The sequence below is a fragment of the Sphaerodactylus townsendi genome, linkage group LG02, assembly GCF_021028975.2.
Source record: "Sphaerodactylus townsendi isolate TG3544 linkage group LG02, MPM_Stown_v2.3, whole genome shotgun sequence".
In the NCBI taxonomy this organism is placed as follows: domain Eukaryota; kingdom Metazoa; phylum Chordata; class Lepidosauria; order Squamata; family Sphaerodactylidae; genus Sphaerodactylus; species Sphaerodactylus townsendi.
The window spans coordinates 123418919-123444468 of NC_059426.1; the positions used below are offsets into that span (position 1 = coordinate 123418919).

At 40.4% G+C, this 25550-nt stretch overlaps 1 protein-coding gene across 1 annotated transcript in view; it reads left to right on the top strand.

Moving 5' to 3' along the window:
• The window catches only part of PLA2G4F (phospholipase A2 group IVF), a 38599-nt gene continuing 13049 nt past the window's right edge, over nt 1-25550 (top strand). Inside the window, exons 1-12 of the mRNA XM_048486943.1 lie at nt 1-212; nt 3925-3997; nt 6657-6793; nt 7784-7909; nt 8772-8812; nt 10315-10357; nt 15805-15871; nt 18172-18341; nt 18820-18933; nt 21136-21173; nt 24482-24617; nt 24932-25068. Of these exons, the coding sequence (XP_048342900.1) occupies nt 99-212; nt 3925-3997; nt 6657-6793; nt 7784-7909; nt 8772-8812; nt 10315-10357; nt 15805-15871; nt 18172-18341; nt 18820-18933; nt 21136-21173; nt 24482-24617; nt 24932-25068 (1196 nt within the window). The 5' untranslated portion in view covers nt 1-98. The remainder of the gene's footprint in view (nt 213-3924; nt 3998-6656; nt 6794-7783; nt 7910-8771; nt 8813-10314; nt 10358-15804; nt 15872-18171; nt 18342-18819; nt 18934-21135; nt 21174-24481; nt 24618-24931; nt 25069-25550) is intronic.

Sequence of the window (25550 nt, forward strand, 5' to 3'; positions counted from 1 at the left end):
GACTCGCCGCCGCCGCCAGCTCCAGCGCTTCAGGGCCAGAGGACTTGGCGCCCTTTTCCCCCTTCCCCGCAGCTCGCGCGCGAGGGCGTCTCTGCCTCATGTTCCGCCAGGCTGTGCTGGGCCACCTGTCGCCCCGAATGCTACCTGCTCTCGTGGCTGCTGCGGTGCTCCAGAAGAAGGAGAGGAAAGAGACCGGCCTCTATCACTGGCGGGTAATGCGGGCCTGAAAAGGAAGGGGGCGACTTTGCAGGGCGGCGATGGGAGCTTCTCGTAGCCCCTTCCTTTCCTTGACTGTGCGCTTAAGTTCTGCTTGCCGCCCCAGATCTAAGCTGTTTTGGGAAGGCAAAGTATACGTTGGATCAGAGGCACAAAGGGGAAAAGGGAGGCTGGCTCTGCAGTCAGGTGGAAGGGACTGAAATTGCAGCCGGAGCTTTTAGCCTGCTTATCCCTTAAAGACAAACAGGACGTGCCCCAGATCTGCCTGCGATTTCACTCTTTTAAAGGGCCAAGGAAGAGTTATGCGGTGTTCACAAGCCATGGTTTGAGTGCTCTGCCTTGGCAGTGGAAATCCCCACATGATGTAAATTCATATTTACGTATGTGGCGGGAAAGCCGACTCTGGTTTCATTTGCTATCACCGTGTGTGATTTTTTTCCTGCCTTTTCGGGGGAAGGGGGGGAATCAGAGCGGTTTATGTTGTTATGTTGAATAAGCTTCAGTTAGTGTTCAATTAAAATATACTCCAAATCTAATTCCCCCTAAATTCTACATCTGAATTCTTCGCTGGGTTTATGGTGGCTATTTAATATGTGTGCCCCCCTCCCCGCCAGTGGTTAAGTGCTGGTAATTGTGTATGAATACAAATATTGCTATTGTAAACTTAGCTTACTGAAAAAGCTGCAGAGCAGCTGTACTTTCACAAAGTGCATGTATTTCAGGAGGCAAATATTTGCCCTCTTTTTCATTCAGGCAATTGTGATGGCTGATCCCTAGAGAGTCACTTGCAGGTTTAAACAAGATGCTGCATGTGCAAAAATGCATCTATCCTTGGAGGGTTCCACCTTGTCAGGCATAATGTTTAACGGATTCTGTGCCAGCCTCTACAAGTGCAGAGTTTTTACATCAGCCTGGCTTTCATTTGGTCAATAGGCTACTCTACTGTGTTCCATGCATAGATGTTAGTTTGGCAGAGGCGGAGCGAGGGAAACTGCGCCTGGGGTGTGCACATGCCTGCGCCCCTGCTGGGGCGCCTCCTGCTCCCCCCTCCACATCTTGGCCACGCCTCTGCTGCGGCTCCATCCAGGGCGTTGCACACACCCCTTCCCCATGGGCACTACGCCACTGTAGTTCAGTCAGTTGACGTCAGAGTGGTACAGAAAATTGTATACTTCCACATTAGAATACAGTCCAGAATGATTATGAGAATTATCGTTCATTTTTACACACTACCTTTTTTTCAAAACCATTATTTTGTGCATTATATTTTGATACAAGAGCATTTATGCCAAAATGTATTTTCACTTTCAAACAGATGAGGGTGGGGAGCAGGGCTAGGTAAGCACTAGGATCCAGGTGGAGCATTCTACAGCAAAGAAGATATGGCAAGCTTTGTTCTGTGACAGAGGAATATGCAATCTACTAGCATCATTATGTGAATAAAGTGTAATATTTGAAAACTCTGAATTTAGCACTCTTGCATATGGGTTAACTCTTAAAATATAATATGAGTCTGCATGGAACCCTGTATAAGCAGGTGCTTTTTGTGGGTCTCATTTGAATGGGCCATTCCATAGGATGTTTTGTTTTGGAACAGAAAGTAGGATGGAGGTGAACTCTGAGCTTACCCTTTTTAAAAGCTATTGTGTATTGTTTGGGATGTTAGTTTAGCATTGAATAAAGTGACATGGGAAATTGTTTATAAATAATGGAAGTTGAGATTCCCCTCCCCCACCACACTTTATGTTTTCTCTGCTTCAATCTGTGTGGGTGACCTCACAAATATCACTTCCAATGGCAAGTTCTGAGCTCCATTGCTTAAGGTTAAGAGTTGTCAGTCAGCACGTCATGTGTACAGTTACAGCTGTCTTGCTTTGCTTGCCAATGTTGATACTTATCTGATATTACCTGTAGTGATCTTATGGTAAACATGTTATAACATGACCTTGACTACTCCCATGGCCTCCATTAGCTCATTCTTTTGGCAGTGCATTTCCCTTACTACTAATTTAAATTTGCAATTCAATTTGCATTTATTTAACATGTCAAGGACCTGCTGATGGAATACCTTTCCATCTCTGTTTGGAAATCATTCCTTCAGTCCATATTACTGCTAAAGTAAATCCATGCAGTTTCTACAGTTTCTATTACTTCTTGTGGGTCTGCTCAGTTAAACATCTATGACTGAAGAATGCATGTATCAGTTCATGAGTTTCTAATGTTATTGAGCTAGATTTTGAACAAAAGTATGATTCCTTGAGGATAGCTTACTGAATGTATCAGTACCCTGGAAAAACCAAAAAGGCAGATTTTCATAACAATGTACTAGGGAAGTACTTAAAAGATGAAATAAAATACTATAATAGTGCAGCATAAATCCATTCTGATCTTTTGGTTTTCATGTTTAATACTGCTTGTCATGATATTCATAATTGGAAGGATATGTGGTACTGCAGGTGCTTTGAGAGAGGTAAAAATAAAAAAGTCAGACAGATGACAATATGGGATACATATTTTAAATACTTCTTACTTTTCTGAGCAGTGAGAAGTCCATGGGTAGCCCTGGAGCAGGAATTACTGGAGATTTGTTTCTGTAACATTTACAGTATTTCATTTTCAGTGTGAAAATATAGCGTACTGGAAGATTGTAGACTTCTAAAGCTATGTGGATCTGTTGACCTTATATCAGATTCCTGACAATACTTTGTGTGAATCACACAAAATATTGTCAGGAATCTGATATAAGGTCAACAGATCTACATAGTTTTAGACTGAAAATGTAAAGTGTGTGTGTGTCCCTCCCCCAAGTTCTGATGTGTATAAAATTCAAAAGGCTGAGATGAATTCCCAGGTGTTCAATAACTTTTGTTTGTTAAAGCCAATGCCTGGTCAATATTTGCCTGTTCACAGTGATTAAGAAAACCAAACAATCATTTAATGTGAAAGACATAAAGAAACTGAGAAAGGAACTAAGTAAAAGCATCTTTGGGAAAATACTGAACTTCAAGAATGACATAGAAGAAAGTGAAGGTCATTTATTTTAAGTTTAACCACCCTCTTAAGTTTCACATGAACAAGATATGGCTAATCAATATACATAATACATGGATTTCACTCCCATAGGATTATGGTACCATTATGCATATCTTGAATTATATGGCCACTGCCAATTGGTAGTCAATATGGTTATGGATTCATCTTACTGTTCAGCATTTTCATAAATCTTCATAAAATTGCTTGTCTCATGTATAGTGTTATTCCTGGCACTTCCCATGACTCTTAGAGTTCAGGGCAGTAAACTGGGGGAGAGAGCAGGGACTGGTTTATAATATTTTGTGTGTGTGTGTGTGTGTGTGTGTGTGTGTGTGTGTGTGTGTGTGTAGTATTAAATTCTTTTCAATTGGAGAAAAGCTGTTGGCCTGGAAGAATAATTAATGGGGCCAGATAATGCTAACACAGTAAACTGAGTAAAAAGCATGAGATCCAGAAATAAGATCTTTTCTATTGCCTATGAATATTTGTTTCATATGCCCCGCAGATAAGAATATTACATAAATGTTAGATTCTGTGTAGTCCTTTGTTTTTAATTTTATGACTGATATTTAATAAAAGTAGACAGTTAATGGCCTGAACTCTTGATAGTCTGAATTGTGCCACCTTTTCCTCCAACAATACAAAATGTAATGCTTGACCTGATTATCATTTCAGCGTGAGAAGCACCCTTATTATAACCTTACAGTGAAAATCGTTCGAGCCAGAAACATTAAAGGAACAGATCTGTGTAAGTATCCATAAATGTTTGGTTTCTTCTGCGTGTCAATACTGTGTATGTCATGTGATCTTTACTACTGTTAAGGCACTGTTTTCAGTTCCTTGACTGGGTTTTTTGTATGAAAACATTTATAAGTGTAATTGAAAAAAGCATCTTTCTAGAAATGAACATAAACTGAATCAAGTTCATCTAGTTTACCAACAGTGACCAGCCAAATACCTCTGAGAAGTCCACAAGTATTATATGAAGGTAGCACTTTCTCTTGTTAGTTTTTTAGAAAATTTATATGCTGCCTTTCCATGGTCCAGAAATAAAAACAATACCAAAACTATAAAAACATCATAAATTGCCAATCTAGAAACAAAACACTCCATTACTAATAGTCTAAAGATACAGAAGCTGCTATGGGGAAATATAAACACATAAATCAAACATACCATTACATCTGTATTTAGAGGCAGAGTCTCTCTAAAGATTGGACTTCTCAAAAGCGACTAACTGTAAAAGTAAATCTATCACAAAAAGCGAAAGAAGCAAGACAGAAACATTTCAAATTAATCCAGTGGAATTCCGGATCATCCACAAGGTATGGGTATTAACCTTTAAGGCTCTGCGCGGCCTGGGGCCCTCGTACCTTCGGGACCGCCTTACCCCATATGTCCCTACACGGCCTCTGCGCTCAGCAGAGGCCAATTTACTGGTGGTCCCCGGCCCCTCAATGATACGGCTGGCTTCCACCCGAGCCAGGGCCTTTACGGCCCTGGCTCCAGCCTGGTGGAACACTCTCCCACCATCTGTCCGGGCCCTGCGGGATCTTGGAGAGTTCCGCAGGGCCTGTAAGACCGAATTGTTCCACCGGGCCTTTGGGGAAGCCGGCCGTTGACGGTGTGCGCCCTTCCTGTGCCCTCCCTTTATCATCTTGGGAGCCTATAACATCTATACCGCCTCCTCTCCGGGAGGGGTCTTTTTATCTACTGATAGTTTCATACTGGATGTCATGTGACTTGCATGGAACGCTGTAATTTTATGTAATTTATGTATTTATTGATTTTAAATGTAATTGTTATTGTTGAATTGTTTATGACGCTTGCTGTCCACCGCCCAGAGCCCTTAGGGGATGGGGCGGTCTACAAATATAATAAATAAATAAATAAATAAATAAATAAATAATAATGGCACACTTGTTAGGGTTCCTTTTAAGTTTTTTGAAACTTTTACATAATTGATTTATAAGAGGCTCTAGAATGGTCTGATATTTTCCTGTAACATGGGCTAAATTAGCCAGTCGGGATCCTTGATACAATGTGAAATTTAATCCATTCATTATTGTCTTCAAGTTTGTTTACGTTTATTTGACATGCTGTATAGTGAGGAAAAGTGAAAACATTTTTGCATCTTTAGTGGCTCAACCAGTGCTAAGATAATTTCCAAGAGATTTGAGGTTTAAAACTGGAAGCCAAACACAGCTGACATGGAGGCCCTTTTGCCCAACCCCAATGTATAATTGTCTTGCTTCTTTATCTACCTGTCTCTCCTGCATGAATCCATAATGCTGTTAGGCTCAGAATGAAGCAAGGATTGATAAAATGAATACAGGACAAGCACAACTGCATGAACATTGTGTAATCTTCTTTTGTGTGTGGAATATAAAATGTGTTGAGTTTTACTCCAGTAAAATAATTTGTAAAATTTTTTTGAGACAATGGCTTTAAAAATCCTAATTATGCAGCAGTCAAGTGAAAGATCAATAAGCTCTGTGGGAATTAATGTGACATTTATTCATCAGAATATAAAGGAGGACATTTGTTCTTGTTTCACAGTGCACATGCATGCACACACTATTGAAAAACACCTTTTATCCATTCAGAGGAAGTCAAATTTGAGATAGTTGTCAAGTGAAGTTCTCCTGTCTTTACCACAATGGGGGAAAGACTGGTCCCATAGAATCAATCAGTCAACTTTTATTGGCATAAGACTTTTATTGGCATAAGACTTGGCATAAGACTAAGATTGGCATAAGAGCAAAGGAAAGACTTATTCCAGAAAGGCCTGTTGATACCAAACAAGGAAATATTTTAAGATTTCGCTAAATAAAAAAGGCCTATGAGCTCAAAAGAAAGAAAAGTTTAATTTTGGAAGTCCTGCCTAAACAAAAAAAAACCCAAGGAAACATTTCATAAGCTGTTATGCAGCAGTCAAGAAAATTATATGCTTCCATATTAGAATATGGTCCCTGATTAATATGAGAATTATTCATTTTTACATGCTGCCTTTGTCAAAAGCATTTTTTGTATGCACATGGTGAATTCCAAATTGTATTTTTACTTTAAAACTTTCAAATGGATGGGGTGGGGGCAGGGGGAGCACAGCTAGGTAGGCATTAGGAGCCAGGTGGAGCATTCTACAACAAAGAAGGTCCAGCATGTTGAGTTCTGTGGTGAAGGAATATGCAACTCTACCAACATCTTTTTCTAAGACTGATTATATATTCCTTTGGAGCAAATTTGGAGAGGGTTCTTTCTATGTGGAATAATAGTAATGCCTGCTGTTAAAGAAGATCTACTTTGGAGAGCATCTTCTCGCCATCTTGGAAGATAGGTGTTGAGAAAGTAATGAGATGATATGGAAAAATATTCTAATGGCCATATTTCTATCATTTCCCCTCTAGTTTCCAAGGCAGATTGTTACGTGGAGCTTCGTCTGCCAACTGTATCTCCAGTTACACACCGAACTCAGGTTATTGACAACTCCAGTGACCCAGAGTGGAATGAAACTTTCCAGTATAGAATTAACAGTGCTGTCAAGGTAAAGAGAGGTTCTTCTTGACAGAGATTAATATTTGATAACATTCATAGAATAGAGAAAGTGGAGGGAGAAGTTTTCTAGGATACCTTCTTGGAAAAATATAATATAATCCTGTTTTACAAATAAGTATTCAGTAGGCTTTCACCTACCTCATTTTTTTTCTTTTCTCCCTGCATTTGTCTCATATGTAATATTATTCTTGGCACCTGCCTTTGACTCTTAGAATTGGGGGGAGGCATCCTTGGTAACCTTGTGGTAGTCTCATGAATCAGAATTTCCCAAGAAGTGGTTTGCAGCAGTCCCAGAGGCAAGTAGCAAAACATACAGCTGGCCTGATTTTATGGTAAAATGTTGGTGTGGCATTGGGTACAGAAACTATGATCCTTCAAGCCCTGACTTTTAACCTACTCTGCAGAACTTTCAACCTTCTCATCCAGAGCTTTAACCATAGGTACCCAGTTATAGCAATCTGTCTCTTTCAGGAATGATGTCAAGCTAAAAAGTTCAATAGTTATTTTATATACTGTTTTTGTATTCTGTCCTTTTGCAAAGGTGTGGAATAGCAAATAATCTTTGCCCCAAAATGTAGACATTCAAATTCTGATAAAGGTTTTGGGATTGCAGATTACTATGAAGGGATAACACTCTAGAGTAAAAGCTGAATGATGCATTAAACCCTGACAAGTCAGGAAAAGCAAAAGACTGTACAAGTTATGATTTTAACAGGTGACAGCTTGTAAAAGAAGTGGTGATAGCCAACCATTGAAACAAGTTGGGAAACCTAAATGACTTGTTCAAGATGTACTTTTGTGATTAGAAGCAATGCAGGAACTTCCAATAGAAGTTTGTAAATCTATACAGGAGAGGTTTCCAAATGGGAATAATTATAAAAATGTGAGTACAATAACAGATTTAATATATCTGTTATTTTCCTGCCATTTTCTTTATTAGGACTTTTCTTCAATTGTCCCCCTTATCATTTCATTTCAGAATACTCTTGAGTTGACTCTCTTTGATGAAGATGTTCTTGTTAGTGATGAACTGACTTCTGTTGTGTTTGATGTCACGGGAATTAAGCCAGGCCGTCCTGTGAAAAACACTTTCAAACTGAAAGAGGTGAGTCTTAATTCTTTATTCATTAAAAAAATCTGGGTTCACTGCCGCTAGAAGGTTTCTTGAATCTCATTTTCCTACATGATGATTGAGATCAGCTGTTCTTTTTATTAGAAAATATAACTAGTGCACACAAGTCCAGATCTGTGGACCAACATAAACTGATAGGAAAGTGAACATGTAATGCCTCCTGAATGTATTCAACTTTGATTAGTATCTTTTAAAAGAATATTTTATAATTTTATTCTTGCTTCAAGTAAATACGGGACCTGTTCATATGGTCTCTCTCTCCCCTCTCAAACTGTCCATAGTAAATATTCGGGGCTTTGATTCATTTGCTTCTTCCCCAATAATCTCATTTCAGGGAGAATAACTAAAGACAATCCTGTAGTTAAGAGAGCCAGAGTGGTATTGTGTTAAGACTGTTGGGTAGGATCTGGGAAACCAGGTATAATCCTCAATTTGCTGGGTGACCTTGGTTCAGTCACGTTCTCTCTGCTAACCAGGAATGCTGTGAGGATAGAATGGATAAGAGGAGAATGATAAAAACCTCTTTGGGTATCCAAAGAGGGAAAGGCAGGATATAAATGATGTGAATAATAAATAATGATGTCTTTTTATTAGATTTAAATTTTAATTTTTCATGTGAGAAGGACATGCAGTTATTCTATTGGGAACATCTTATACGAGAAGAAATGGTTCACATGATCTCCCTCCTTCATTCCTCAAACAGCATCTTCATTTCAAACAATGACCTGGGTATTCAAGCTGTACTTTAAGCAACATAATATAATTTACTGACATGTTTCATAATCTTGTTCCTCTATTTGTAAACTGTCTTTAAATAGAATTTACTTATTTGTAGGACAAGGAGGAGCTGGATGTAGTGTTTTTGCTAGAGAAAAGGTAAGAGTTGTTATGTTTTTACATTTCACAAAGGCTGCAATCCTGAAGTGCTGTAGGAATTAAACAAAAAATGAATTTGATTTTTACTAAATTTATTTTTTGAAACATTTATATCCTGCCTTTCCTCTTGGCTTAAGGCAGGTTAAAAATATTGACCAGTTTGGGGGATCTCAAAGGTTCATTCAGAATTAAGCATGCCAACAGGCAACTTTGGGCAGGCAGTTTCCCATCAGAGGACTCAGTCTTGCTTCTCAGAATGGTAGGAGAAATAGCAGGGGGCAGAAATGGTGTTGGGCTACATACTAATGTCCCATCTTTACAAGAACTTGGATGTGCTATCAGATGGTGCTTTAGAAACACTGTGTAATACCATAGCGTTTAGAGCATTGGTTGAGGCACTGAAACCATGTCTGGGTTTTTGCCTAGATGTGATGGAGGCATGCAGCCTGTTGTCATTTCAACCCTTTGCCCCACCCCTGTAGCTCCCAAGGATGCCAGGCCACTAGCTGGAATGTCTATTTGGAATGTATCTTTTTTTAAAAAAAAACACATAATCCACAGAAAACTAGCGTTGTAACTACTGATTTTACCAGCCCAAGAGTTATGCATCAATCATGTATTTGCTGTTGGATGTTAATCCATGGACATCACAAGACATCACAATGTTAGACAGATGTGTTTAATTGGATTAAAAGATCTGCTGTTTGCTAGTTTGTATTCATGAAGTTTCACTGATGTAGGCAACTCTGCAACATCAGAACATGAAATTGGCTTTCCAGAAAAAAATATTTCTCCATGAATCAATTTGCCTTTTTTGAATTTCCCTTCAGAAAGTGATCCAATAAGATTTGTTTGCTGGTATTGTGGAGATATGCTGACATAGCACCCACATACTAATTTCTGGGAAATGTAGCTTTTTTGCCTGTATTGCAGATCACTTTGCCACCAGCTCTGCCAGCGTAGCGGAGGCATTCCAGATGGCATAGCTGACATTAGTCAGTTTTCACCCCAGCTTTGCCTCCGGATGCGCTGTAGCCCTAGGCTCCATCCCACGCTATCCTTTTGGGTGGCATAGGTCCATGGATCCCTGTGGAGGGCTTTCTGTCAACAAGGGCTTTACTTTTTTGGAGGGGCTCCCCTTGCCACTGAAAAGCCCTCTGGAGGTGGTGGGGCAGTGCAGTAGCAGCTGTGTTCCTGCCTACCCGGGCCTCTGGATTGGGCTGCCCAATGGGTGAAGATGGGGGATAATGGTATGACTGTCATCTTTCATAGGAAAAATTCTGATCCATGGTAGTTTGATCTGTACACTTGCAAGAAAGCATTTACAAAATGTACCCCTTTTAATTGCAGAATCATTGTAGTACTTTCTGCACTATGTTCTTGCATGTTGTAAGGGCTGAAAATGAAAGTCAAGGTCTCAAGAAGAGTGAAAATAAAAATCTTGAGAAGAACGGAGAAATAAACTGTCAAAAATATATTCACCTCAGTATTTTCTTTTATAGTTCAGATCCTCCTACTGAAGTTCTCACAAATGGAGTCCTTGTGGTGAGTATTTTGCATATCAAATGACGACAAAATCCAGATTTATTGTCAGTTTCAGTGGTTAAAATGGTATAAAACAACAACAACAACAAAATTGTCCAGGGTATAAACTTTCTTGAGTCAAAGCTTATGCCTTTTAGGCATGACTTGTCAAAATTTTTGAAAATGCCTAACTTGGCTCTGCTGGTGTTTCATCCCCCAAAGTGGAAGAGAAACAATTCTTTACATATTCATTTATTATAAAAATACAGTCCAATCATGTGGGGTGCTATGTATTACATAAAGAAACATCAAATCATTACAAAAATGACTCAAACTCAGTCAGGGAGAATAATTGTTGGGTGTTGGTGAAGTGGCATGTCACCCAAAATATCTTGGTGTGTCACCTTTGACACGCATGTCATAGGTTCCCCATCACTAGCTGATACGAGTAAGAATGAAGATCCATGGGTATTACCAAGAAGGGCTTATTGGAATTAGAATGCAAAGGGACAGTGAAATATGAAAGCTGCTTGATTAGAGAAAGGAGATTTTTATTTATTTTATTTATTTTTTCAATTTATATACCGCCCGATCCCCGGGCATATAAGTGACAGTCAGAAAACTGTGATGAGATAAGAATTGGGGGTGGGGTGGGGGGAGGATTCACTGTCCTGAACTTGTTAATGAATTCTAATTTTTGAGTCTTGCGTTATAACCTCCATTAATTAATTAATTAATTAATTATTGGGTTTTGTATACCGCCCTATCCCCGAAGGGCTCTGGGCGGTGAACAACATAAATCACATATATACAATAACCCTTTAATACATTAAAACAATTTAAAACGTAAGAGAACTGCCACTCAGCAATGGAATGTCCTAGAAGATGCAAACATTATCTCACTGGTTTCCAAATATTGTGAGTTTTAATGTCAGATGTATATCCATGTATTGTTTTTTGTAGGGATGAACACTTTATCCCATATAGAGAATATAAGCGCATTGTTAAAGCTTGGTGATGTACATAATGTTGGAAAATGATCAGAACAAGTGAGTGAAGCTCAGATTTTGGGGCTGGTGTTTAGGTTCAGTGATTGTGCTATTAGAGTGTGTGGGGGGGATAAAGTTAGCATCTTTGTTTACTACCGGCCTGGTCCCAGAATCTTTATTCATGTTGTAGTACATTATTGTAAATGAGAAATTATTTAAGGTTTAGGGGCAATCTGTGAGCAAAACAACTGGTATGAGTTGTGAGCTGTACAGTGGTGTTCAGTTGTTTTTCATTTGGGCCTATTTTGTAACTGGTTTATCCTGGCTACCATTCTGGCTTTGTCAGACAGTTTCCTGATTAAATCGGGTGGGTATTGTAACTACAAAAGAGGACTCCAAGTCCCCAAAGAACTATATAATATGTGTGGGTATTGTAGGGCTAAAGGATAGTCCTTATGAAGGAACAGATTTCTCTTCCAGGCTGAGTGTGAGTTGTGAAAGGCTGACAATACAGTGGAACCTCGATTTTCATTGCCTTCGGTTTTCATCAATTTCGGTTTTCATTGATTTTTTCAGTGAAACATTTGTCTCGGTTTTCATTGATCTGCAGTAAGGTGCAGGGGTTTGTGGAGAAAAATCACCCGGACAAAGCTGTTGCAGGCCATGTCTGCAACTTGTTTAATGACAATGTCTTGCCCCATTTCAGACAAATCTTAAAGAGGCATCAGAAACAGACCTCTTTGGACAGCTTTCTGGTGCGACATAGGTCCACTGGCTCTGAAGCTGGTCCTAGTGTTATTGTTTGTTACTGTTTTCAGCATTAAACACTATATTTATTCACCAAAATTTTTGTTTTTGGTATGTTTTTTGGAGTGCCTAGAATGGATTAATTGGATTTACATTGATTCCCATGGAAAAGTTTGCCTCGGTTTTCATCTGTTTCGGTTTTCATTGATTCTTTTCGGATGGATTACCAAGGAAAACCGAGGTTTCACTGTATTGCTGGAGGAAATGTTATGGCCTGCAGTAAAAAGTTATGTATTGTTTCTTCCGGGAAGAAAGTTGTAAGTTGTAGGTGGTTCCTTTTTTTACTACAAAAATACTGCAAATGGATTAATTCTTATGGAGGTGTCATGTGTAGAGAGGTTCTTGTTGATCCATTTCTGCTTATAGTTTAAGATGCTCATCAAATTGATTAAGTAATTGTCTTGGAGAATATAGCATAAATTATCTCCAGAGTTTGTAAGATAACTGGATCATGGTGGATTTTTTTAAACTCTCATTTCTTTTGGAAGAAATCTGTTTTCCTACAGAGAAGCCATAAGGTTGATTACAGTATAATATTGTTGAACGAGAATTCATTAAGTTTAGGACCTCCTCCCCCCAGAGGAGGTGAATAGGCACAGGAGATTATTGTCTCTCTTGCTTTTTTGCCATCACATCACAGCAACTTACGGTGACTCTACAGGGTTTTCAAGGCAAAGAGACATTCTGAGATAGTTTGCCATTGCCTGCCTCTGTGAAGCAACTCTAGACTCTCTCAGTGGCCTCTCATCCAAGCACTAACTTGGACTGACCCCGCTCAGCTTCTGAGATCAGGCTAGCCTGGGCTATTCAAGTCATCTTATCTCATTACAGATGCTCATTTTCTATATTTCCCACCTCTGTTCATATTCCTTTGTCTAATTAAGCTGATTATGTTATGAATTCTACCTCCGCATCCTGACTTCTAACTAGCCCTTCTTAACACACTTTTTACTTTTTGAGCAGGAGATAAGGGCAGATGGATATTTATTCTTTTTTGTATCTGATGAAGTGAGTTTTGAGTCACAAAAGCTCATACCCTGGAAAGTTTTGTTGGTCTCTACGGTGCTACAGAACTTGGATTTTGTTCTGCTGTTACAGACTGACACCTGGAAATTCAAAATGAGCCTGATAAAAGCCAACAGAAGTTAGCTTGTGTTTACTTGTCTCTTTCAAGAAGAGGAAACTGTGTAGATCAGTGGTGGCGAACCTATGGCACGAGTGCCAGAGGTGGCACTCAGAGCCCTCTCTGTGGGCACACACAAACAGATTCCCCCCCCCTTCCCCCCCCACACACATCCAGGCTGGCCTGAGCCGCTGGGCTTGATTATTAGCTTTAAACCTAAGACCCAGTTTTGGGGAAGCAGTGTAGGTAATCCTGTTAAGCGCTGTTAAACCCCACTGATTTTCATACGAAGAACTAAAGCGTGATCCTTTACCTGGGAATAAGCTCAGTTGCTGGCAATGGGGCTTGCTTCTGAGTGAACCCTCCTAGGGTCGTGATTCACCCATTGGAAGAGTTGCACGGTTGCTTAAAGCAAAGCCACCGACTACCACCAAGCTTACTTCCGAGTAACGCACGCCTTGGAGCCAACCGTTTTTTCTTAACTAAAACCTCAGTATTCAGGTTAAATTGCCATGTTGGCACTTTGCGATAAATAAGTGGGTTTTGGGTTGCAATCTGGGCACTTGGTCTCGAAAAGGTTCGCAATCACAGGTGTAGATGAATTGTCAGATGCCCCCCACCCCACAAAGGGTCAAAATGAACAAATTTTCTACTTTAAGGAAACCTTTTCCACACTGACTTTTCTACTGCAGAATCTGTTTGTATGTCTGAGACCTAACTAATTTAATGAAAATTCACACAGAAGACTGCATACCTGGCCTATTTGGCTTCATCCTAGCCCTGTGTGAACAGAGGGAACAGTCTGGATCTTTCTGCACTTTCTGTTAAATACAGTAGATGGTTGCTGTTTGTGGAAAGTTCTGTCAAATTGCAAATGACTTATAGCAACCCAGTAGGGTTTTCAAGGAAAGAGTTGAACAGCGGTTGTTTCAAAGGGTAGCCATGGTGGTTGGTAGTGGGACAGTTAGATTCCAGTTCAGTAGCAACTTAGAGACCTACAAGATTTTAGTGGTAGGAGTTTTGAAGAGTCAACGCTTCAGAGGCAGCTTGCCATTGCCCACCTCTGTGTAGTAGCCCTGGAGTTCTTTGGTGATCTCCCAACCAAGTATTAACCAGGACTGAGCCTGCTTAGCTTCTGAGGTCAGGTTAGCCTGGGTCACCCAGGTCAGAGTGGGTAGGGAAGTTTGTCTACCATTACATTTTCTCACTGAGGAAACTTGATAATTTTCCATGGAAATTCAGTGGAAAACATCTGCTCTAAATGTTAGACTTTCAATAAATTTCAGACTACACATTTTTCTTCTGCTGGCAAAATGTCCTCAAATGGTTTGTCTAAAAACTCTTTCCTTGCACTCGTCTTAAAGCTTTATTATGCCTTTTCCAAATCCAGAGCACTGAATCATAGCAAGGTATTCTTTGTCCTCCAGTAATTATTATTTTCAGGTACAAGATGAATAATTGTCTGAGCAGCAACTATCTGTGCAAACAATATTATGGCACTCCACTTAGGATCAATTACCAATGGTATCAAAGGGCCTAACTACATGTTATGTCTACATGTTATACTTTACCCAGGGTTGATTCCAGGTTGTGTAAAGAGGCAGGTTCCCAGGCATGTAGGGTCCCAATTCTAATCAGGACTCTGATAGGCAGAAAGCAGGAGTTTGTACCATCCCTCCATGCCATTTTTCTACTCTGAAATGGCTCTGGCGAGAAACTATTTGCTCCATTGCGGAAACATAGTATGTAGCTCATCAATACACATGCAACTCCATTCTGGGGAAAACAGGATGTTTCTTAGATGTGTTCTTGTCAGAAAAAAAAACAGCACTAGAACAAAGACCTTTTGTCTCTGAATGCAGTAGTCCTGATCCATATTGGGACCATGCATGTCTGGGAAGTGCAGGATTTGGAAGGAGGCTACTTGGAGCTTTTATGGTATGTTTTAAATTGTGATTTCTAAGCTATCTTGAGTCACAAGTAAAGTGTGTGTTAAGTGCCATGAACTTCCTTCCTTGTGTATGGCAACTCTATGAATTAATTCTCTCCAGAACATCCTATTGTTAACAGCTTTGCTCATGCCTTGCAGACTGAGGGCTGTGGCTTCCTTTATAGAATCAATCCATCTCATGTTGGGTCGTGTAAAATTCTTTTCTTGCAGCCTTCAAACCTTTTCTTTAAGCCTTCAACTTCCCTAGCGTTATTGTCTTTTCTAGTAAGTCTCATCATAATGTGACTAAAGTACAGTAGCCTCAGTTTAGTAATTTTCCTTTCTAGGGAGAGTTCAGGTTTGATTTAATCTAGAACCCACTTATTTTACCACGAGAAAAGGTGGAATTTAAATATTACATAAATAAACTATAGAACATGCCTTGTCACCGGACTCAAGGATGTCCCTGGAGAAGACATAACACGTAGTCAGGCCCTATGGCTACATCTTTGTTCTGTTACAGAGTTTACAGCTGAACTGTTTTTACTGTGCATTTACTGGAGTTCACTAATGTAATGACATTTCAAAACCAGTGTTTTCCCTCTCAACTTCCACACAGGCTCATCCATGCCTTTCCCTGCAAGGAGTAATTAACAAAGATGAAAAACTAAAGCTGAGAGAACATGGTAGGTCTGTATTTTTGTTTTTTTCCCTGCGATGATTTCCAGAGTGAAAAAAATGTGACTGTGTTTTAATGGGCTTTTCCTTTGAATGAGCTCTGGGTTTAAGATTAATTGTACTCCAAATATAAACCAAACAGGGTAGTTCTCAAGATTCTGGCAGGATGATGAGCAATCAAATTGCTGTTGTAGACTGATCAGCAAACACAGTCCATCTGCCCCATTCCTCCCTCCAAACCCCTTGAGCAGCATCACAAAGATGGGATAGGTCCGTGGTGGCGAACCTTTGGCACTCCAGATGTTATGGACTACAATTCCCATCAACCCCTGCCAGCAATTGGCCATGCTGGCAGGGGCTGATGGGAAATGTAGTCCATAACATCTGGAGTGCCAAAGGTTTGCCACCACTGGGATAGATCCTGTTTTGCCTCAGTGGCTTTCTTAACGCCTTCTGCCCTTACGGGCGGCATTGGCTGGTCCCGCCTGTCCCCACCCCGAGGAGCAACCGCGCCTAGTGGTGATTCACAGGCATCTTTATAGAGGGGGTGGCAGTTTGTTTTAATCAGCACCAGATCTGTGCAGAACGGAGATGACATCTTGATCCAGTGAATAAGAAAACAGTCAACTAAAAGGAAAATAACTTGTAAACAATAGACTTGGAAGCATGAACTGAAGGATCAAAACAGGCCAAAGGCAAAATCAAGGATTTAGTAGTATAATCCAAGGCCAGGTAACAAACAGTTTAAACAAGGTGGGTATTTGGTAGGCAAATTAGCAGGATTGCAGTTGATCCCATAGTGGGTGCAGCCTTATATAGGGAGTTTCCCTGCAAGTGTTGCTGGGTCCCACATTAAACTTCTCCTCACAAGCTGAGATGTGGAGTACTGGGGTCCAGGTCCTATGGTACTCCATGGTCTCTCATGGCATTTCTTTTAGTTGGGGAGGGGCTTGGACCACAAGATGTGTACTCCTGAGCCGGGTCCATGCCTTAGCCCTAACCCTTCACTTCCTTTGCTGCTTGGGTGCATTGGGACTGGTGGGTCTAGCCATGGGCAGGTCCATGCTGGGACCTGCAGGGTTGAGACCCTTGCTGGCTCACGGTGATTCTGGTGCTGGCTCAGCATCCCTTTGGAGAAACACTGGAAACTCCATTTCACTGGGTGGGCCTGTCAAGGTGGGGCTTGGTGGCATGTTGTCCTTCTCCTTTGAGGTCTTCTCTTTCCATGCTAATTCAGGGCAGTCCTTGACACTCAGCTGCTCCCCCTTTTTCTTGGCAACTTAGTAGTTAATGTGGATTGATTGGAGTTATGTACTGTGTTCAATGGATGTATGTTTAAGTAAGTAAATTCTGATAAGAATAGACTGTAGAAGGCCCAATCTGCATGCTCTCTCTTTTTCCTTTTTTGCTTGATTATGGCAAGCGTAAACAATTTGGGTATTCACTCTGCTCCCTTGCAAAGACCAATTAAGAGGCAAAATTGCTTACAGACCCCCCTCAACAATTTAGTGGTCAGTCTCCCAATATTCCACTTTCTCCTTATGGGTCTTGGGGACCACTGGGATCTGATTGTGCAAGAAAGCTCTTTTATCATCATTTTAATTGGAAACAGAGATGGCTGCTTGCATTGTATAGTGTGTGTAGGAATATGGCCTAGCTGTTGTTGTGCCATTAAATTTATATTTATCTGGCTTCTTAATCCCCTCTTTGAGATTTCTTGTGCCCTCTTCTCTTTCTCTGTCACACACAAATACAGATTCACCAAAGTTAAAAGTTATGGTTACTTTTCATCTTTCCTTCCCAAACTTACCCCCTCCAAAATTACTGACACTTATTTCTCTCCATTATTTTTAATAGTTACCTCAGAATTAATTCATATTTCCACCTGTACGTACCTATACCTCTGGAATTCACATATCTAACTTTCCCCACCTGTTCTAACATGTTATTACTTTTTGTTTCCGTTGCGCTGTTGCTCCCTTTGGCTCTGTTTTCTTCCTCCCCATTTTGAAGTTTTGTTTTTAGGGGGATTCATCAACGTAAGTGCAATGTGATATAAAGGGAGAAAGGTAAATGGTGTGTGTAATGTCTAGAGAAGAAGGCCTCAGAATATTTCTTCAGGTTTGTTTAACCAAAGGGAATGTTTCAATCCCTTAAGATAAATTCAATAGCAGTTCATGTCTTATAAAGAAAACCCTGGTAATTTGACTTTTGTGGTTTCGATCATTTTGTTATTACTGATAATATTATTTATATATGTATTCTACTGCTTTACTCTTAACTATACACTTCTCATTGTCATCTTCAGATACCAACCAATTCAAGCTTTCACTTCCAGGATCATATGAGAAGCAATTAAGCTTTCATTGCAAACCAGACTCTGATCAGAATTGTGGAATTCCATTTGTGTTTCACATTGGCAAAGATATGTGTTCAGAACTGGGTGTGGAGGTGGAACAAACCATTACAGTCCTCCAGGTGAGAAATGGGCACACAGCTCATTCTGCGATACTTGTAGACTAGCTACTTCCTCCCAAACTGACCAGCTCACATGTTGATCCTCTTTCAGAGCCCTACTCTCTGTGTCCCTGCCTATTGTCAGAAGGGAAGTTCTTTCAGGCCTGGCATTTTGTTTATGGAATGCCTTCCTGCTTGATATTCACCTGGTGCATACCTTATTATCCATGAGGCACCAGACCCAAATACTTCCTTCATGAAGGCTTTTAACTGAAGGGTTTCATTTTTTTAACTGTTTTATGTTCTGGTTCTGGTGGGTTTCTGGACTGTTTTATGTTCTGTTTGAAGTGTGAGGATTGTTTTATGAATGCCTTTTTAGGATGTTTGTTTTATGAATGTCATTATGTTGTAAGCTGCCTCAAGCTGCTTTCTGGAGAGCTATAATATGAAACTTTCTAAATAAATATAATATTTATTAGTGTACTCTGTTTCTTCCCAGGATGGAGTGAGTCCTGACTTTGAAAAGCACAGCACAGTTCTTGGATCAGGGACTGTTCCACTTCATTCATTTCCTTTGGGAAAGCATGTTGAAATGAATGTTCCATTAGGAAAAGTATACATTTCCAGTTTATTTTTGCTACATTATAATGATTTGGGGTTATACTGTGGGTTGTGGCAGGAGGTCCTTATCTATCTGTCTGTCTGTCTGTCTGTCTATCTATTTAAGCATTTATTGCCTGTCTTTCAATGATTTGTTCATAAGGAGGCCTACACAAAATGCACATGAACTGTTTATACAGGGTTTTTTTAAACAAATAATATGCATTGTTTATTGGATGTATTATACTGTTTTTATTTCATTATTCCAGGAGTTTGACTCTTTCCATGACATTAGATGATATTAGCAACAATGGAAAGGTGGGGTGGGGGTTGGGAGGGGAGAAAATCCTCCCTAGGCTTCCTGTTGTCCAGGCTTCTGCTTGCTGCTGTCTCTGCTTCTCAGTAGTAGGGGTGTCCTTCCCTCTCCCCTTCCTTCTGTGGAACTTGACACTGGGCGTTTCCCCACTTCAGAATTAAAGTGCAGTTTGTCTATTAGGGGAACTCACCTTTCTGCTGCAGTTTTTTAGAAGCAGCACTCCCCACGGCCCCACTGTCTGCAGAGATTGGCTGGAGTCCCGTTTTGGAGGCTGGACCTTTCTTTATTTTTTTTATTTCTCCTTCCTGGAATCAGCGTTGAGCCATCCCCACATGCACATGTCACCACAAAGCTGCCCAATCCAAGTTCCCTGCTTTTGGTGCTGGCTTTTGATTGGCCAGCACATTGCGGTGCAAAAATTTGCTGAACTTCCTGGTTGTTTGTTTGTGGCTTCATGATAACGCTGGGGACAGAAACTGTGGGGATTCATTGTGCTGTGTTTTGAGTGAACCTAAATAACAGTGGGACCGGTGCATCAGAATCCTTCTGCTTTCAGCCCAAACAGAAAAACCTTGTCCTTTAAAAAATCAGCCCCAATTCCTTTGTAGATGATTTTTTTCTTAAAAAAAAATTAGCCATCCCTGGTGGGAGTAGAACTCACAAGCTTTCACATTGTGGCACAAGCAGACAAAGCACTGTATTAGCTAGGTAAGCCACAGCAACTCTAGTGGAAGATATGGGTAAATACTAGGCTTTCAGTGAGTGCTCCCTTTCATTGCTATGTAAATGACCCTATGTTGCAAAATGATCTCTTCTTTCCAAAATAAAAAAAAGCCCACTGCTTCCTTATTGGGCAAAAGGCTACACGTCACTAACAGGGGCAGGAAACTCAAACCCCGAATTCACCACCCAGACTTCCCCACTGGCCCGCGCTCTGCCCTAAAGGTGCTCTTCCGTCCAGGATCTTAAATGACGTGCGCTGAGGGGGGTAGGAGAGCGGCAGAATCGGGGTGGCTGCGTTGTTGCTGCTGGTGTAGTGGGGAGTGCAGCCAGACCCTGGGTTATTTGCCGCCAGTAACCCGCAACAAATGGTGAGTGGGGAAACGACCACTGACACTATCTCAAGCATGGATATTCCTACAAGATGCAACCAAGAAAAGCCAATAATGAGTTCTTTAATAAGGTTGCCAGCTTTCCATTTCAAATATTCTGGTGCTTGGAAAGAATCTGGAGAGTAAAGGTTGGCATCTTCAAGTGGTAGTAGAGTTCAAAGGACCCTGACAGGTTGGAGCCTAGAGAAAGAGATTTTAGTTGACCTAATGTAGACATGCACAACTTGTGTCCCACTCAGCTGAGCATAAAATATCAGCAATGTATGGCAGCCATAGTCTGCAGAACCAAAAGGCCAGAATACATGATTAATTGACTGTTTGGCTTGGTGAATCACAAGATGGGTGTGGCTTATCTAAGGTGTAGAGCTATTGCATGTTCTTTCAGATACCCTGTCAATAAATGATGATATCCCCATACACAACAACAAAACACACCCTTACATATACTTAGGATAGGGTATAGAGACACTATTTCACTCATGTATACTTAAAGCTGAGAGACATTCACTAGATCTGGCCTGGCCTTTCTTGCGTTTTTTGCAGTTATATGCTTTAAATGGTTGGATAGCATCTCAAGGGCTCCTCATTGTGTCTTTCCCTTGTTTTGTAGTTAAAATTCTTTGAAATTGGGAAAAAGCAAAGTCAGTGATTTGTATGGCCATGGAGTATTAGTGCCCAGTTGAGAGACAGATTTAATGAACCAAGCTATAGGAGTAGTGCAGGTTACATTAGGAAATGTGGTTAATGTCCTCTACAGCCTCTTTCAGAGTATGTTCTTTTTTCATAGGAACAAAGCGTGGATCTACATGTGAAAGGTGAACAACTGTGAGTGAATCTTGTCATCCTTGACAGACTACTAACACAATTTTTTACAGTTTAACCTATGTTCTTATGGTAGCATTAGCTGATCTTTGATTGTAAAAATTGAGTAATGATGAAAATCTTACCAGCAGCTACGGTTCTAAAGGCATAACTTTTTATTTGATCTACTGGAATTATAGCTTTGAATTTTTTAAAAAAGGCAAAACATGTTAGAGGGTATTTCATCTACACATAGAGTTCCTCACACTCAGCTTATGAGGTTTTCACACGTATGAATATGTAAGCTCTTTGATTATATCCATGATTTAGTTTAAAAAAAAATACTCTTAATCATATGTCTTACAATAGTGTAAATCTGTTTCAATTTTTTCCCCCTGCTAGTTAATTTTTTTTTGGCCTGAAGTTCTTGGTATCCAAAAAAGGACCCTTATTTCCCACATACATTCATGGTATGGGGCCCTTTTTGCCATTCTAATCGGTAGTTATTCTGATCCCACAGAATTGTGATGTAGAGTAAGGAAAAACAATCAGTAAATATATGTAATTGTCGACATGGCTACAACTCTAGGGAATGGAATAGTAAAACAGACAAGGCAGATCTTTCCACAAACTTAAGATAAGCCCCAGGTTTTTTTTAAAAAATCTGAAATGTCCAGGCCTGGCAGCAACTACTGGTTGACTTGCATAACTGACCCAGGATTATCTGCTTGCTCCTGGTCAACAGCAGCCACTCCACAAAAACTAGTTTATTGTAGCTAGAGTTTTAGGCAAGGATCTGTGAGCTCCCAGTTCACATCAACACTCTGTCCCTTTCTGCAAGGGCCAATTAAACCAGGATAAGCCTGGTAAAAAACCCAGGTTGGCGGAGAACTTCATAAGAACATAAGAAAGAGCCTGCTGGACCAGACCAGAGTCCATCTAGTTCAGCACTCTGCTACTCGCAGTGGCCCACCAGGTGCCTTTGGGGGCTCACATGCAGGATGTGAAAGTAATGGCCTTCTGCTTCTGCTGCTCCCGATCACCTGGTCCAAGGCATTTGCAATTTCAGATCAAGGAGGTAACCATAGATCGACTTCTCCATAAATCTGCCCAAGTCCATTTTAAAGCTATCAAGGTTAGTGGCCATCACCACCTAATGTGGCAGCATATTCCAAACACCAATCATGTGTTGCATGAAGAAATGTTTCCTTTTATTAGTCCTAATTCTGCCCTAACTCATAACTACAATAAACTTCACATGGATTCCGATCCTAAGGCAGATCTGCTCTGCATTCCCCCCCCCCCCCCGGGTTTTTTGACAATCGTATTATGTGCGATTCTTTTGTTTTAACATGGACATGGCTGTGAGTGCGTTAAAACAAGAGAATTGAACATAACGTGATTGTCAACAACCCCTTCCCTGTCTCCCATCTTCAAAGCCATGCAGGGGAAATGGGCCGTCTCATGGCTTTGCAGGCGGGGAGAAAAACAAAAAAGCCAGACAGGGCTAACAATGAGGTAGAGCTAAACCGCTCTGCCATATTGCCAGGCAGAACCAAACTTGACTATCACTGCTCTCTCCCTGAGACAGAACTGAACTGAACAATCTCCTATTGTGCTTTTCTCCAAAATTCTATTTCCTTCTCAAAGGTGATTGGATTCTGGAGCAGCACTCTAATAGGCTCAGCCGAGTGGCTGTTTTTCCCCTCAGAGCAGGATATTCTTCTGTTCATCACCCCACTTCACACACAGATTATTGAAGTTTCCCCACTGTGCAACTGGTCCCAGTCTAGCAGCCAACACTACAACTTGACCTGGCCTGCACTGCACAGCTCAGCCATAGTTTTCCCAGGTGGAGTCTTCCAGGGAGATGGAAGGAGGATAGTTGAACATAAGGGCAAGGTAAATAAAAGTAGGTTGGTTGGTGGATGGAAAAGAGAGTAATAAGCAGGAAAAAGAGAGAGGCTAGGGGTCTTTTCAGGAAAGGAAAGTGGATATAGAGGTGGAGAGGAAAACACATCCTTGCAGGTCCCCAGTTTGTTAGTCTATAAAATACTAAAAGCGGGTTTCCGAATATGACCACCTGTACAATGAGATGGCGAGAGGCTGACTTTGATGGGCCACAATTTTTATCTTACTATACCACTACTATAGCCACACTGGACATGCACAGCTTGCTGCCCTGACTTTAAAGTTTCTTTGGGGTTAATAAGTGTTGGAGAATTATTTGCCTTGGCTCTTGGGTGCAGGCAGCAGCACGGTGGCAGCTTTAGGCTCTTTACCTTTTAAAGCTGCCACTACTTCCTTATGAAATGTTCCTTATTGGACTTGGACACCAAGACCAAAGTACAAAGAAAAACAATACATTTTTATGACCAAAGTGGCTGTTGGTTATTTTTAATCTAATGTAAGTATAATGAATAAGCCAGTGTTCATTATGGTTTTGAAATACAACTATGAAGATACTGACCTCCTTGATCAGGGCATTTGTAGGACACCTTGAAGATAAAGATCAGACTTGAGGAAGTAGTTAAACTGTGGGATGGGAGCCAAGGATATTTTGCAGCACTTACAGAACAGAAGAGTTCAAAGAGTCAAATTTGAAACAGACAAGTCTATTAAAAGTAGAAATGAATTATAACAATGATTTGTGATAGGGCATAAGTAAGTCAAGTGCCTGATGTGAGGATTTCATGGTAAAAGTAGTTAAGCAGTTCATAAAGATCTGTGGTTAACCATCTAAAAAATTAGCACCACCAGCTATTCTGATCTGCTTTCTGCCAGATTATTGCACATATGTGACAGACTCGACGAAATTTGCTTTCAGATTCTGATGAACAGGTGAAGTGTCATATACTGGTTGATAACTACAGTCAGTTTGGAAACCCAATAAGATGATGAAGCAATAAGCAATGAGATGATGAAGCAAAGCAGGAATAGCTGATAGGGAGGGTCCTTAGTTCAAATGAACAGAGCACAGGCTTTAAACACAGCAGGACTCAGATTAAATCCTTGACATCTGTTAAAAGAATTTGGGAATGGAAAGACAACTGTGAGATTTTAGAGAGCTGCAGCCAGTCAGAGTAAATAGTACTGAATAGAGTGGACCAAGATTTTGTATAAGGCGTCTTTTTGTTCCAAGGGAAGTTCTTTATATTACTAAAACAGTTTTGTATCTGATTTCATTTATTTGTCCCCATGGAATTAAATCAAGGTTTTCATTTCCTAGATCAGCACTCAGACTCTTTAAAATATATATATATAAAGAATCTTTTTGGATGTATGCGTATGCTCAACTTCTTTTCTCTCTCTAAAATCATTCTGTAACTCAGCAAAAGCAATCTTGATGTCCGTCTTGGTTTTGATCTTTGTCAAGAAGAGCGGCAATTTTTGGACAAGAGAAAGAAAATGGTTTCTCAGGCACTAAGTAAAGCACTCAAACTGAGAGAGGACCCAAGCAAAGATGAGGTACATGACTTGCATGTTCAGTGACTTCTGCAGAACTATTTGCAATTGTTTCCACCTTGGTGAAAATAAAGTGATGGGGTATTCCAATACTTATGAGTATGTTGCACCCTATTATGTGTAATGGAATCAAGCAAATAGCTCTAGAATAATTTTTAAGAACTTAATGGTGCCTATAGCACAGGCATTGAGACAGATTCACATATTATAAGAGGACTGTGGATATTGCTTTAATATAATTATGTGAGTTTCTGTTTCACCATGATCAAGCTGATGCTTTATTTTCTCATATTGTGCCTGTTCTTTTTCCCCTCTAGGTTCCTGTGGTAGCTGTCTTAGGATCTGGTGGAGGGATGAGAGCACTGACATCATTCTATGGCAGTCTGCTTGGACTTCAGCAGCTAAACCTTCTGGATGCTGTCATATACCTCACTGGAATTTCTGGCTCTACTTGGTAGGTAATCATGCAAACTCAGTGACTTGCAAGAAGCCTATACATTAATTATTCCATCTGCATGCCCTGTGGCAGAATCTTCCTTGTTTTTAACTCCATACAAAATGTGATACTTTGGACTAAGGTCCAAAGCACATTCATTGATGTGCATGTTACTAGGATTGTCCAGGTATTCTTTTATTGAGACGGGGGAGGGAACATTTTAGGGCTTGTCTACCAGACCACAGTTCAAGATATGTTTTGCTTCTGTCTGCTGATAAACTGATGAGGATTTAAAAGCAATTTGGTGAATGGAAAGGAAAATGAACACCAATCAAGAACCTAGTGCTACACAAGAGTGCTAGTTTGAGACTCCCTTCAATTATTTATTTGGGACCATCTCCTTCCTGCTTGTACCTCTGATATGTAATCTGTTCTGACAGCTGAATATCTTAAATGTGTCCTGAACTTGTTTGCAGGGAGGACTCTGCTAGCCACACAGA